Genomic DNA, 15505 nt, shown 5'->3' with positions numbered 1-15505 from the left:
CTGTTCCTTCTTCAACTGCTGCACAAGCCCACGTGGTATGCACTACCTTCTTCTCTCTGACAGCCGCCTCATTTCTAGTTGTGGGGGATCCATGCAGAGGGGGAAAAACGCATGGATTCCCCACTCCCTCCATTGGAAACGAGACAGCTGTCAGAGAGAAGAGGGCAGCACACGCCACATGGGCTTGTCCAACAGCCAAAGAAAGAACAGGAGGCAAGGATTCGGCTGTTGCACAAGCCCACAGGCGCGCGCTGCTCTCTTCTCTGACAGCTGCCTCGTTTGCAATGGAGGGGGTGGGGAATCCATGCAATTTCCTCCCTCTGCATGGATTTCCCACCCCCCATTGGAAACGAAGCGGCTGTTGGCGGGGCGAGCAAGTGGTGACTGGGTGGGTGGGTGGGAGCAAGCAAGGGAGCAGGCCATGGGAGGGAGCGTTCTGGTACGCGGCCTCCAGAAAAATGGGTACGCGAAGATATGTTAAATTTAATGAACGGGTACGGCCATACCGGTGCATACTGGCTGAAACCCACCCTTGCCTCTGCAGCATATGCATGTGCTTCCAGCTCATAGATTAACACAGTTGGAAGGGGCCTTGCAGGTTATCTAATCCAACCCCCTGCCCAAGCAGGAGACCCTACATCTGACTCTGCCTAGGATCAAACTCACACCCTCCTGATTGTGAGGCGAGAGGCAGGGACAGTTCCTTCTTACCTCCGCCATGGGTTGTCAAGCCGTAAAGGTTGGACACCACTAGTACAATGTCATGGTGCAATGTGTTTTCTTTTTCTTGAGACAACAGAGTTGGTATGTGCAAATAGCCTTGGGATACAGGAGGCAGAGCCAGACACTGGACAACTATCTAGTTTAATGAAAAAAAGGACTAGGGAAGGCATGATAGCAGTGTTTCAATATCTCAGGGGTTGCCACAAAGAAGAGGGAGTCAAGCTATTCTCCAAAGCACCTGAGGATGGAACAAGAAGCAATGGGTGGAAACTAATCAAGGAGAGAAGCAACTTAGAACTGAGGAGACATTTCCTGACAGTTAGAACAATTAATCAGTGGAACAGAAATTGCCTCCAGAAGTTGTGAATGCGCCAACACTGGAAGTCTTTAAGAAGAGGTTGGATAGCCATTTGTCTGGAACAGTATAGGGTTTCCTGCCTAGGCAGGGGGTTGGACTAGAAGACCCCCAAGGTCCTTTCCAACTCTGTATTATATTATTGTATTATTATCATGTAAAAGGTAGTTTAGGAGGGGAAGTGTAAGAAGCAGGTCAGAAGGGACCTCCCTCATTTTTCCAAAGAATAAAGAAGGGGTTGAGAAAAGCTTTCAGACTTGCAAGGTTGATGCTTGCCCCTATCAATTGTCCGGAAAAGAAGCACAATAACAAATGCCAGCTCTAATTTCATTGCAAAGCTACATTGACAGAATCTTGCAAGAGAATAGATGCAATCCATGGGGGGGGGGGGGGGAGGAGTCCTGTATTACAAAATAATTGCATTGAAATGTGCAGATACTTTAATGCACCCCCACCCCACCCCTGCTGCCACTGACAATTGCCGGTTTTCCAAAATATTTGGAAAATATTTATTTAATTACTCAAATGGATGAATTTAAGTAAAGCCATCTGCATTTCTCAGAGCATAACTCCTTTTTAAGGGGCTGGATATTTAGCACATCCTCTTTTTTTTTTTTAAAGAACCCCTTGCTGATAAGGTTTCATGTTGATGAGTCATTTCTCCGAAGATGATACCTTTAAAACAACAAGGGTGTTGGGTTGTTGTTTTTTCATACATCCGGATTGATCTTAGCAGAGGTCTTCCAAGACATTCTTCATCTCATTTTGACAAGTGAGGGCAAACTTCTTCTTTTTTTAAAACTTACTCAAAATACGGAAATGAAGGGCAATTAAGCAAAGGGTGTGTGGGGGAATAGAGGAAGTCTGCCGACTGTGGTTCCATTTTTGCTCTCTCTCTCTTTCTGTTGCACAAAGACTTGTGGAGGACTCAAAGCTCACTTGCTAGCAACTCTGCCATGTCCCCTGGGAAAACTTGGTGAATCCAGACGGTAATTGGCCCACCTTGGTGGAAGGTTAATCTTGGCCACCAAGCTGGAGAGCAGACAGGAAGAAGGCCATGGTAAGTCCCATCAGACGCAAAAACCAGGGTGCAGAGCAGGAGGGTGAGGAATGCGTTGTGTGATATTTTGAGGTCCTATTTTGAAGCCCTTGTGAATGGGATTAATGTCCCAGCACACCTGGATAGTAGAAGAGGAGGATAAGAGGGCATGTTTCCTGCAAAAATGACACCTCCAACATACATGCATTGAGATTTAATGTTGATGGACTCTTGTAAATATTTGAAATAAATGTTCACATGTACACGACTACTCAACACCAGCTGGAAGTTAGTTCAGGCTGAGATTTGATGGGCCTGTTTAAAAATCCCACCCAAATCAATAGAACATTCATTTTGGATGGGAGTTATTGGAGTGAACTAGAACATTATTTTGATGTAGTAGGTGAAATTTCCTCTCCTTGCCTTGAAGTACTTTCCCCCCCCCCTTTCTTTTTTCTGGTGACAATCATTCAGTTGCAAGAACTGGGTATGTCTAGTTTAACGAAAAGAAGGACCAGAGGTGACATGATAGCACTGTTCCAATATCTCAGGGGTTGCCACAAAGAAGGAGTCAAGCTATTCTCCAAAGCACCTGAGGATAGAACAAGAAGCAATGGGTGGAAACTAATCAAGGAGAGAAGCAACTTAGAACTGAGGAGAATTTTCCTGACAGTTAGAACAATTAATCAGTGGAACAGCTTGCCTCCAGAAGTTGTGAATGCTCCAACACTGGAAATCTTTAAGAACAGATTGGATAACCAGTTGTCTGAACTGGTGTAGAGTTTCCTGCCTAGGCAGGGGGTGGACTAGAAGATCTCCAAGGTCCCTTCCAGCTCTGTTGTTCTATTCTATTCTTATTATCCTGGGTAAAAAAATTTCAATTTAGAGCATGTGTTTTTCAATTCTGTGATACATTTTAGTGGATGAAAAAAAATAGAATGTTCCCGTTCAGAAATGGATCCCCTGATTTTTATTTTTTTTATTTTCAGTTACTCCTATTCTTGCAAGATGGTTAAATATTATGAGACTTTGGAGATTCGTATCACAGGATGTTCAGACCTCAAAATTAGAATCCTGCACTATCTAACCCAAGAACTGTGAATTTTCCTGAGATTAATCTCATCAGATTTCAGCCTTTAGAAATGAAATCAATTATTGGAAGTTTTTAAGAAGATATTGGATAACCATTTGTCTGATATGGTATGGGGTTTCCTGCCTAGACAGGGGGTTGGACTAGAAGACCTCCAAGGTCCTTTCCAACTATGTTATTCTATTCTATTCTATTCTATTTAACAAGGGGTAGGGTGTGTTCTGTGGGTGGTCTTAAAAGTATAGGCATCATGCTGTTGGTTTCTATTGTACCTCTCTTAAGACTCAAGAGATAGCCATCCATGGTATTCTTTGCCTGATGCTTCCTACAGTGTCAATGTCAGTCAGGAATTTCTCCAGCCAGGGATCTCCTTTCACTTGACTCTCAAATTCTTCCAGCCAATCAACTGGAGATTAAGATGTTAAAAGTCCAATACATCTGGAGGACATCAGAGTGAAGGGGGCTGATGTTGCCACTGCTGGAATCCTAAATCAACAGGATTATAAACAACCATATGTTCTCATGTTCTTTGGTCTAGTGCAGCTTTTCCCAGAATGTCACTTGTTGAACCTTCCACCCTATTAGGTATTGATCATGGTGAAGAGTCTAGCTTTAAGCCTGGTGGACCTCAACTCCCAGAATTCTTTGCTGGCTGGGGAATTCTGGGAGTTGAAGTCCACCAGGGTTAAAGTTGTCAAGGTTGGAGATCCCCTGGTCTAGTCTAACATTCTAAAGATCATTGAGGAAATTGTCCTATACAACATCAAGAGCAGTTCCAACAATTAAAAAAAAATGTCAATTTAACAATTTGCAAAATTTAACAGTAGCCACTGGTCAAATATACCTGCTGAGAACATCACTATTTAAAGGAGAGACTCAAGGAGGACAAATCCTATTGTTTCCAAGCATTCTCCTATGAATCCAATCTTTACAGAGATAGCTGACCTACTATATATTTGGGTCATGAGAATTTGGATTGAATGAAGAGCTTACAAGGTGATCCAAGAATGTGCCTTCGTTAACGAAAAAAAATACCAAGGAAATAAACTGCTAAGACTAAGATAATTCTGTCATCTTTCTCCTTCATGGGCATCTTTTGTATTGTATCTTTGGTGGGGGGGGTGGAATCTTCTTTGATTATTATTAAGATTGGATGGCAGGGTTAGCCAGATACTTAGACTGGATTTGCCTTTTTTTTAATCCATCTATTTAGTTCTTCCAAAGCTCTGAGCTAGGCGGATGTTGTTTTTTGACAGCATTAAAGGTATCGTCACAGGATGTCAGCTGCTCCAAATAAAGCTGCCTTTTGCAATTGACAGGTGGTGGTTTTGTCAATGCCAGTGGTGTTTAAGTGGTGCGGCAGATGTTTTGAGGTTGTACCAGGGGTGCTGCTACTGCTGATTCGCTCAGGGATGTGCTTCGCGGGCGCGCATGCATAGTACCAAAAAATTGCTTCTGCGCATGCGTAGACGCAAAAAACAAGATGGCACCGCCTAAGGCACCACTGATGGAAGAGGTTCGGGGGTGTGGCAGACCAAGTTACTACCTACTCAGCCAAACCGGGCTGAACCTGTAGGAACTCAGCTCTGAGTTGTACCTTGTGTTCCTTTGCTTTCTTTTGCTACAGCCGTTCTATTTCTATTTGCAGGTCCCTGTGATTTGTGATTTTTCTCACGTTTTTTTCTCTCTTTTTTTCCTATTCTGTTGTCTTCAAGCACTGACACCTCCACTAGCCAGACTGTTTTTTAAAAAAAGATTCTTATTAATTGTTAAGTCAGGAATGTTATGTGGCACTAGATTCAGTCATGTTACCTCCTCCCCTTTGCAATGAAATAGCACAACCCCAGGTTTTTCACATTGGTGGAAACTAAACCCTTAACCAATTGAGTAACAAACACATGATGCCGGAAGCTTACATGCAAAGTTAAAAACATCCCTCAAGTGTGTAGATGTGATTTCTTTTTAAGGAGTAAAGTTTGGACCCCCTGTTCAAACACAGCTGCATTTTAAGGCCAGCTTTACAAGCTAGTTCCTTGTAGCAGGCCGGATGTGTCATTTTGATGTTTTAGGGCCTTACACAACACTGCTAGTTTAGAAATGTGATTGCTTGAGGCTGGTTTCTTGCTGGCTTTTAGTCTTTTCGAAACTGACCTGGGAAATGGCAGAGCACGTCTTTCGCAATCTCCATCCTCCCACTTCCAACAGTTCTCCTTTTTCCCTTCCCTTTACTGAAGATCTTCAAACCACAGTGTCAAAACTCAGAAGAAGGTGATAAATGATGCTTTGCAGGCTGCAGGCCTAACATTCTCAGTGACTCAGTGCATTCAGGAAGGTCCTTTTTGCTTCCAGTCGGTCTGTGTCTAGTATCTCATTATCCAAATTTGACCCAGAGGTGCAATTCAATAATTTTAAGCTGTTCAGGTGGACATAACTGAATAACAGAGTTTGAAGGGACCTTGAAGGTCTTCTAATCCAAGCCCCTGCTCAAGCAGGAAACCCTATCTATTTCAGACAAATAGTTGTCCAGTTTTTTCTTTAAAATCTCCAGTGATGGAGCACCCATAACATCTGGAGGCAAGCCATTCCATTGATTAATTGTTCTAACTGCCCCCGAAAGTTCTCCTTAGTTCTCTCCTTGATTAGTTTCCACCCACAACTTCTTGTTCTGCCTTCAGTTGCTTTGGAAAGTAGCTTGTGGCTTCTTTGCGGCAATCCCTTACGTACTGGAGCATTGCTGTTGTATCACCCCTATTCCTCCTTTTTTTAATCTAAGGTAAAGGTAAAAGTTCTCCGCGCACATATGTGCTAGTCATTCCCGACTTTAGGGGGCAATGCTCATCTCCGTTTCAAAGTCGAAGACACAGTGCTGTCCAAAGACATCTCTGTGGTCATGTGGCTGCCATGACTAAATGCCGATGGCGCATGGAACGCTGTTACCTTCCTACCAAAGGTGGTCCCTATTTTTTTACTTGCATTTTTACATGCTTTTGAACCGTGACTTGACAAAAGGGCGAATGACAAAACCGCGTCCGACTAAACCGCGTCGCTAAAACCGCGACATCATCAGCGCGGCGACAACAGAGCAGAGACAATAGCGCGGAGACAGAAGGGCGCTTTACAACAGGGTGTCGGCAGAAAGCCGATTTAACTTAAGGTAAGGGTTAGGGTTAGGGTTAGGGTTAGGGTTAGGGTTAGGATTAGCGTTAGCGTTAGCGTTAGCGTTAGCGTTACGTTTAAGGTTAGGGTTAGGGTTAGGGTCAGGGTTAGGTTTAGCGTTACGTTTAGCGTTAGGGTTAGGGTTAGGTTTAGTTTTACAGTGCGCTTCTGTCGCCGCGCTGTTGTTGGCGCGATTCAGCGCTCATTCGTCGGAACGCTTTAGGACATGCGGTTTTGTCACCGCGGTTTAGTCGGGCGTGGTTTTGTCATTCGCCCTTTTGTCGGTGAACCCTTTTGAACTGGTAAGTTGGCAGAAGCTATGACAAGTAACAGGAGCTCACTCCATTACGCTGTGCTAGGGATTCGAACCGCCGAACTGCCAACCTTTCTTATTGACAAGCTCAGCATCTTAGCCACTGAGCCAACACGTCCCACCTTAGTTAACCTAGACATACCCAATTCCTGCAACTGTTCTTCATATGTTTTAGCCTGCAGTCTTTATTGTTGTCCTCCCCACTCTTTAAAATGATGCAACCTGCTCATTTTAAATGAATGTTTGCTCAACCTACCTGGGGGAGGGGGTGGAGGGGGGAGGAGATATTCAGTCTTGATAGTGCCAAGCATTTGAAAGCTGGAGATGTTTGTGTGCAACTCTAATTCTGACTCATCCCTTGTGATGGAATTGTGTTAGGCCAAGGATCATGCAACACACAGCAAACCATAATGTGGATCGTTGTTTATGATTTAGCTTGCTAAGGGCACGTAGAACTAAAAGTTGTTCACAAAAGCATAAGAATTGAGAATTTAGTTGCAGATTTCTCTCCCTCCCCACTTTCAGTTTGTCTTCTCAGGTCTCAGAAAATGTCGCTGGAGTTTTTTAGAATAGAATAACAGAGTTGGAAGGGACCTTGGAGGTCTTCTAGTCCAACTCCTTACTCAGGCAGGAAGCCTTAAGCCATTTCAGACAAATGGTTGTCCAATCTCTTCTTAAAAACTTCCAGTGTTGGGGCATTCACAACCTCTGGAGGCAAGCTGTTCCACTGATTAATTGTTCTAACAGTCAGAAAGTTTCTCCTTCATTCTAAGTTGCTTCCCTCCTTGATAAGTTTCCATCCATTGCTTCTTGTTTCGCCTTCAGGTGCTTTGGAGAATAGCTTGACTCCCTCTTCTTTGACATGCCCAGTTCCTCCAACCATTCTTCATGTGTTTTAGCCTCCATTCCCCTAATCATCTTTGTTGCTCTTCTCTGCACTCTTTCCAGAGTCTCAACCTCTTTTTTACATCGTGGCGACCAAAGCTGCCTGTGTTACCACTCTTTTATTGGAGTGAACTAGGAGAAAATTTGGGAGCTGGTTTGGGCAAATTTAATGAGCAATAAAGGATCTTACTCTTTACAGAGGTTTAAAGTTTGGCAGCGGATCACTAAAAGATCTTTTCACTGAATAAAACTTGAACAACTAAAACTTGAGGAGAGGCTATGTCTTCGGGCTTAGCTTTATCTTCAAAAACGTCTACATCACTATACCCAGTAGAACCTGTCCAATAATACCAAAATGACATGGTGATTACAGGATACATCCTACCTCTAATTCCATATTGCTTGGCTGTAACAAGTTAGACGTTCTGCTCCTAGCAAGCCAAAGGTCATAAATGATGTTCAGGCTAAGTCAATTTGGCTCATCTAGATACTACTAACGCTCTCCTGTCTGTTTATAGCCATCAAATAAGCAAAGCAGCATTTCATAGTGATGGCGAACTCTCTGAGGGCACGCAAGCAATTGCCCAGCTCAGATCCACAGTGCATCCACCGCGCGCGCCTCCTGCTAGTCAACTGATTTTCAGGTCTCTGCTGGGCATGTGGGAGACGCATGTGTGGGAAGGCGGGGGAATCACCTGCACATGTGTATGGGTGGGGTGGGTCATGGGGGGTGCGGCACCACCCTTCCTGCACCCCATTTTTGGTTTCAGAAGGCTTCGTGGAGGCCTGTAAGGCCCAAAACGGGCTTTGGGGGGTGCAGCACCCCCCAGTCCATTTTAGTCCCAGGAAGCCTCAGGGAGACCTGCTAGGCCCAAAATGGTGTGGGGGGGGGTGAAGTGCCCTCCTCATAGCCCATTTTTAGTCCCAGGAAGCTTCAGGGAGGCCTGCTAGGCCCAAAATGGGCTGTGTGGGGGTGCAGCACCCCCCCCTAGTCCATTTTAGCCCCAGGAAGCCTCAAGGAGACCTGCTAGGCCCAAAATGGAGTGTGAGGGTGCAGCACCCCCCCCCCTCATAGCCCATTTTAGTCCCAGGAAGCTTCAGGGAGGCCTGCTAGGCCCAAAATGGGGTGTGGAGGTGCAGCGCCCCCCATAGCCCATTTTAGTCCCAGGAAGCTTCAGGGAGGCCTGACCCAAAACAGGCTGTGTGGGTGTGCAGCCGCCGCATAGCCCATTTTATTCTCAGGAAGCTTCAGGGAGGCCTGCTAGCCCCAAATTGGGGTGTGGCGGTGTATCGCCCGTGCCCCATAGTCCATTTTAGTCCCAGGAAGCTTCAGGGAGGCCTACTAGGTCCAAAATGGGGTGTGGGGGTACAGCGCCCCCCTCATAGCCCATTTTAGTCCCAGGAAGCTTCAGGGAGGCCTGCTAGGCCCAAAATGGGCTGCGGGGGAGTGGGTGCAGTGGGGGGGGGGGGTTGCGCACATGTAGGGGGGGAACGCAGGGGGTCATGCATGCATGCTCATGGGGGCAGGGCGCATTGCATTATGGGTGTGTGCACAAGTGCGATTTTGGCATGGAGGAGAAAAGGGTTAGCCATCACTGTCATAGGCAAGTGGGCTAACTTAAAAAACGTATCCAGAATCTGGGACCCATGAGACTGAAATTTCAAAGATCTTTAGATCAGCCATATTGGCTAAGTTGTAGCCGCTGGGGCATCTCCGCATCACCATGGTCACATGATCATGATTTCTGATGCTTCCTGGCAGCTTCCCACAAGCCAAGTCATTGGGGAAGTCAGAAGGAAGTCGCAATTTGTTCCTACTCTCACGGCTTTTGCGTCCTTGGTTATTCTATTTCTGTTCAGATGAGGAAAGCTTTCTGAAATGATGACCGAGGAGTCATGGGTTGCTTATACTAAGCTTTAGTTGCTATTTTTCATTTAGTGTCTTCTGTGCTTTCCTATTTTGGTTGATAGTCCAGATTTTGATTCAGCATGTTCTGTACATTTAGAAAACAGTTTATCCCACAAATCATACTTACTCTGATGGCAAAATCCAAAGACAGTGAAATGGTCTATTGCTGGAGTGTCAAACTCAAGGCCTGTGGGCCACATCTGGCCCACAGACTGCTTAGATCTGGCCCGTGGGGCCACCCTGGAAACAATGAAGGACCGTCCTGCAGTGCCTCTGCCAGTGTAAACAGAGCTAGGGAGGGCTGTGTGCAGTCCTCCCTGCAGAGGTAGGTTGCTGCTGGTTCAGCCTTGTTAGGCCGAACCAGTAGTGGCCCAGAGCAGAGAGCGAACCTATTTTACAAGGAGGCCATTTTTTGTTTCTTCAATGAATACTTGTAGGCTAAGTGAACGTGCATCCTTTAGCAACGGGGCAGGGCGCAGTGGTTAGAATGCAGTACTGCAGGCTACTTCTGCTGACTGCCAAGTTGCCTGCAATTTGGCAGTTCGAATCTCACCAGGCTCAAGATTGACTCAGCCTTTTGAGGTGGGTAAAATGAGCACCCCGATTGTTGGGGGCAATATGCTGACTCTGTAAACCCCTTAGAGCGGGCTGTAAAGCACTGTAAAGCAGTATATAAGTCTAAATGCTTTTGCTAATGACACACTTGAAGCCAGATTCAGATTTCTTCTCAAAATCAGAAGGAACCTCGTAGAGAGATGGATCCAAGGCTATATTTTTCCCACTAGTCAAGTGCAATCATGTCAGAAGAACATTGTTGTTGGTCAGTGGTGGGTTCCGGATCCCGTTCCAACCGCCCAGCGTCGTCCACATGCGTCGTACCGGGGCGTACCGCCTGCAACCCACCACTGTTGTTGGTAGACCTCCAAATCTTCCTTTGGAGCCTAGGAAGCAAAGCAGACATTGAAACCTGAGCAAAGCATCAATTGAAGCCCTTCAATCTCAGACTCCTCCCTCTTATCCAAGAAGGCATTAAGGTCAAGGTTGAAATTTCAAAGTCATAAAGGAATTCAAATATGAGCATGAAAGATGCCAACTCTTCCTGCTTCCAGACTCGTACCTCCAACACAAACCCACATATCAGACATCTCTAGATCTCTTGTGAAAACCAGTGGGAGAAAACCATTGTCACTGTTCTACTGTTGTCTGGAGGATAATGAGAGCTTCAGTCCAAGCTTTTTGATTGTTCCTTTTAAATGGTGTGTGAACTTTCTTTATCTCTATGTGCCTGTTGATGGCTGGTTTGTCCGGGTGACAAGTTTCCAGGAATTCTCTAGTGGTTTTGGATTTAATTTGGTTTAGGATATTCATAATTTCATAATTGAAACTATGGTTAAATATATATGTGCATTGTGCCATTAATGAGTTTTCATTATGTCTTCTAACTGCTGGTTGGTGTTTTTGAATGTGCTCTGCAACCCATCGATAGGCACATTGAGATAAACACCATATACACACCATTCAAAAGAGACAATCAAAAAGCTAAAAAGGAAACCAACAGACTAAAACACCCCACCAGCAATTCCCACCGACATTGACCAGGCAAATCATTGTATATAAACAGAAAGCAATCCTCACTCCCTTCTAGCATTGATGATGTTATGTAACTAACGTATTTTTCGGAGTATAAGACGCACGCCCCCCAAAAGAGCGTGGAAATATTGGTACATCTTATACACTGAATACAGCCATTTTTGGCCTCCCAAAGCTCCCTTCCCGCATCCCATTTTTGTGAAAAACAGGCCATTTTTGCCTCCCCCCCCCCCCCCGAAACACTCTGCAGGCTTCAGCAGGGCTGGGGGAAGGGGAAAATGCCCCCGTTTTGATGAAAAACCAGCCATGAAACCAAAGACCACACAATTTTAGTCTTATGAGACATTTTCCAAATGGTGAGAAATTTTTTCATCTTCAGAACATCTAGAGATATATGAAAAACCACTTAACAAGTTTGGTTCACACTCTGCATAACCTTTGCAAAATATTAAGAATGAGTTCACACATTGGGTTAACCATAGTTGTAAAACAAACTATAGTTGCCTGATTCTCTCTCTCTCTCTCTCTCTCTCTCTCTCTCTCTCACACACACACACACACACACACACACTAAAGGATCATATGAGGCATACGTGATCATTAACTCCTTTAAGTGTCATCCACCGACAACTTTTTGATGTGATAAAAGAGGGAAAATATTAAATACATACTGGAGAGTAATCACATTAAATATATTTAATCCACATTATAGTGCAATGTAGTGTTTCATAATCTTGGCAGCTTTAAGATGGGTAGACTTCAACTCTGATAATTCTCCAGCTGGCTGGGGAATTCTGGGAATTGAAATTCACCCATCCGATAGATGCCAAAGTTTGCAAAATGTTTGAAAATGAAATGAAGTCCATTAATTATTCTCCTGCCCCACCAAACATTTTTAGCTTATGTCCCCCGTCCCCCCCCAGTCATTCAGAAATCTAGCATGGCCTTCAGACAAGATACATATGGCCATCAACTATGGTTTACAAATCAAAGGATTAGGATGTACAGATCCCATTAAATAAAAACCGAACGAACCCTATCACGGTTCAGTGTGATGTGATGAGAACAGATGACATAGTTTTTCAATGACTTAATGGGAAAGGGTAATTGGTACTTCGTAACAATGTTAATTCTATGAATGCAACTAAGCCAGGAGCTCAAACATAAAACAAGGATGGAGCTTTGGAACTTTATTAAAGAAATATTCTCATCAGAAATATGCGGCTAAACACTCACATTTTAATGGGAAGGATGTACTTGTTTACTCTTGATTAATTTCCAGAATCGGTCCCGTTCTTACATTTATTTTGAATCGATAGTTCTTTACAGCAGCAACTGTATCAAATCCTAAGTTTTTGCTCAAACCAAACCAGCTGACAAGAATACAGATACGACCAAACACGACAGATACAGACTCCAACAAATAGTTGTTGGTGGTGTTAGTTACAAAGTCATGTCTGACCCATCGCAACCCCATAGACAACGTTCCTCCAGGCCTTCCTGTCCTCTACCATCCTCTGGAGTCCATTTAAGCTCATGCCGACTGCTTTGGTGACTCCATCCAGCCACTTCATTCTCTGTCGTCCCCTTCTTCTTTTGCCCTCCATCTTTCCCAGCATTAGGCTCTTCTCCCTTCTCATTAGGTGGCCAAAGTCTTTGAGTTTCCTCTTCAGGATCTGGCTTTCTAAAGAGCAGTCAGGGTTGATCTCCTCTAGGACTGACCGGTTGGATCGCCTTGCAGTCCAAGGGCCTCGCAGGAGTCTTCTCCAGCACCAGAGTTCAAAGGCCTCCATTCTTTGGCGCTCAGCCTTCCTTATGGTCCAACTTTCACAGCAAACAAATAATTATTTCCTAACAAATAGTTTGGACTGCCGAAAAAAAACAATTATAATAATTATTACACTGTTGCTTTGCATTGTACACTGAGAGTTTCTGCACTGGAGACAAATTCCTTGTGTGCAGAGGTGGGCTTCAAAACTTTCAGTAACAGGTTCTTTGCCCAGTTGCTGGGCATGCATGGCCATGGTGGGTGTGGCCTAGTTGGCCTCCTGCACAATGGGAGGGGGCAGTGGTGGATTCCAGATCCCGTTCCAACCGGTACGGTTGGAACAGGCCCGGTGGCATCCACATAGACACACACACCGCGTGCACGCACACCCGTCTTACCACCTCCACGAGCCTCCGCAACACTCCAGCTGCTCAGCTAAATGCTGTATCAGTCAGTTGCCAAGCATCTGAATTTTGATCATGTGACTATGGGCATGCTGAAATACTTGTAAGTGTGAAAAACAGTCATAAGTCACTTTATTTCATTTCAATTTTTAACAAGAGTTGGAAGGGACCTTGGAGATCCTCTATTCCAGCCCCCTGCTTAGGCAGGAAACCCTACACCATTTCAGACAAATGGTTGTCCAATCTCTTCTTAAAAACCTCGAGTGTTGGAGTACTCACAGCTTCTGGAGGCAAGTTGTTCCGCTAGTTAATTGTTCTCACTGTCAAGAAATTTCTCCTTAGTTCTAGGTTGCTTCTCTCCTTGATTAGTTTCCACCCATTGCTTCTTATTCTACCCTCAGGTGCCTTGGAGAATAGTTTGACTCCCTCTTCTTTGTGTCACCCTCTGAGATATTGGAACACTGCTATCATGTCTCCCCTAGTCCTTCTTTTCATCAAACTTTTTAAAGGCTTGTTATAACTTTGGCCACTAAATGAACAATTGTAAGTCGAGGACTACCCGTACAGTCATATATCAAGATGGTCATAAAAGAGGTCGGTCACCTGATTTTATGCCCCCTTTTTTTTTGAAGCAGTCATGAAAATGAACAGCGCAATCATTAAGCCAGGGGTGTCCAACCTTGGGAACTTTAAGACTTGTGGAATTCAACTCCCAGAATTCCCCAGCCATCCATGCTGGCTGGGGAATTCTGGGAGTTGAAGTCCATAAGTCTTAAAGTTCCCAAGGTTGGAGACCCCTGCATAAAGCGAAGACATTGCTTGCTGTGGTGCGGTTTTGCTAAAAGCCGGAAGCAACATCCAGTTTTTGGCAAACCATCATTAAATGCAGCCACGTGACCCCAGGATGCTGCAAACGACTTTAAATGTGTTGGTATTGCCAAGTCCCGAACATTGTCATGTGAATGCAGAGTGGGGGACAACCATTGGCGCTTAATAACTAGGTTGTAACTCCCTTTCTAAAGGTAAATTCTAACTTTGAAGGGTAGATAAGCGAGCAGTCATAATTTGAGGACTATCTGTAGCCATGCATTCCACTTTTACATTCTGTATTTGCAGTGACTGAGACCCATAAGAATGAAAGAGCTTAGAATTATCCAAAGTAAGCCAGTGTACATCTTAGCAAGGCAATTCCTTCCTCACTATGACATTCCCTCACCACTGTCAAACTATCCACTAAGGCTCCATTACTATTATTATTAATCTTCTCATCGTTCCTATCACCCATCTCCTCCCACTTATGACTGCAGGACTGTAACTTTGTTGCTTGTATCCTTACGATTTATATTGATATTGTTTCGTGATTGCTTATTTGTACCCTATGACTGACATTAAGTGCTATACCCTATAATTCTTGATGAATGTACAGCATCTTGTCTTTTTATGTACACTGAAGAGCATAGGCACCAAAGACAAATTCCTTGTGTGTCCAATCACACTTGGCCAATAAAGAATTCTATTCTATTCTCTATTCTACATAACAATCTGAATTCTCTGTAGACTTTACTGATAATTTCCATGTTAGCATCTCTTTCTATAAAACACCTGCAGATTTTATGTAAATTGACAGTTCTTCTTTCTTCTCTTTGGAAATGATACTGATGACACAAAGAATAGTGATGTAAGAGTCAAACTGAAATCAAAAAAGCCAAGTTCAAGTTCCCTTATATTTATATTTATGTCTATGTCTATGTCTATGTCTATGTCTATGTCTATGCCTATGCCTATGCCTATGCCCATGCCCATGCCCATGCCTATGCCTATGCCCATGCCCATGCCCATGCCCATGCCCATGCCTATGCCTATGCCTATGTATGTAGGTATGTATGTATCAGGGGAGGGTTCCTCCCAGTTCTAACCTCTTCTCTAGAAGAGGTTCCACAAATCTACAGAACCGTTTAGAACCGGTTCCAGCTCCCTCCCCCCACCCGTCCGCACATCATCAAGATGAAGAGCGAGAGGAGGAATTCTGGGAGTTGAAGTCCACAAGTCTTAAAGCTGTCAAGTTTGAACACCCCTGGGGTTTTTTTTTCTAAAGGGTTAGGGGTGCAAGGGTCTTGTCACTTGACAGCTTTAAGACTTGCGTGCTTCAAATGCCAGAGTTTCTGAGCCAATATTTTGGTCGCTAAGCAAGAGCGTTAAGTGAGTTTCATCACATTTTACAAGTTGGCCACGCCCACCCAATCACATGGCTTGCAAGCCACCCCCACAAAGCA

General features: G+C 44.5%; 1 protein-coding gene across 1 annotated transcript in view; it reads left to right on the top strand.

Annotated features, from left to right (window-relative positions):
- The first annotated feature begins 1946 nt into the window (after positions 1–1946).
- The window catches only part of MYO1F (myosin IF), a 76593-nt gene continuing 63034 nt past the window's right edge, over positions 1947–15505 (top strand). Inside the window, exon 1 of the mRNA XM_032212078.1 lies at positions 1947–2138. Within this exon, the coding sequence (XP_032067969.1) occupies positions 2136–2138 (3 nt within the window). The 5' untranslated portion in view covers positions 1947–2135. The remainder of the gene's footprint in view (positions 2139–15505) is intronic.

This window comes from Thamnophis elegans, chromosome 1 (genome assembly GCF_009769535.1).
Source record: "Thamnophis elegans isolate rThaEle1 chromosome 1, rThaEle1.pri, whole genome shotgun sequence".
Taxonomy (NCBI): domain Eukaryota; kingdom Metazoa; phylum Chordata; class Lepidosauria; order Squamata; family Colubridae; genus Thamnophis; species Thamnophis elegans.
This window is presented reverse-complemented; position numbering and strand designations above follow the sequence as displayed.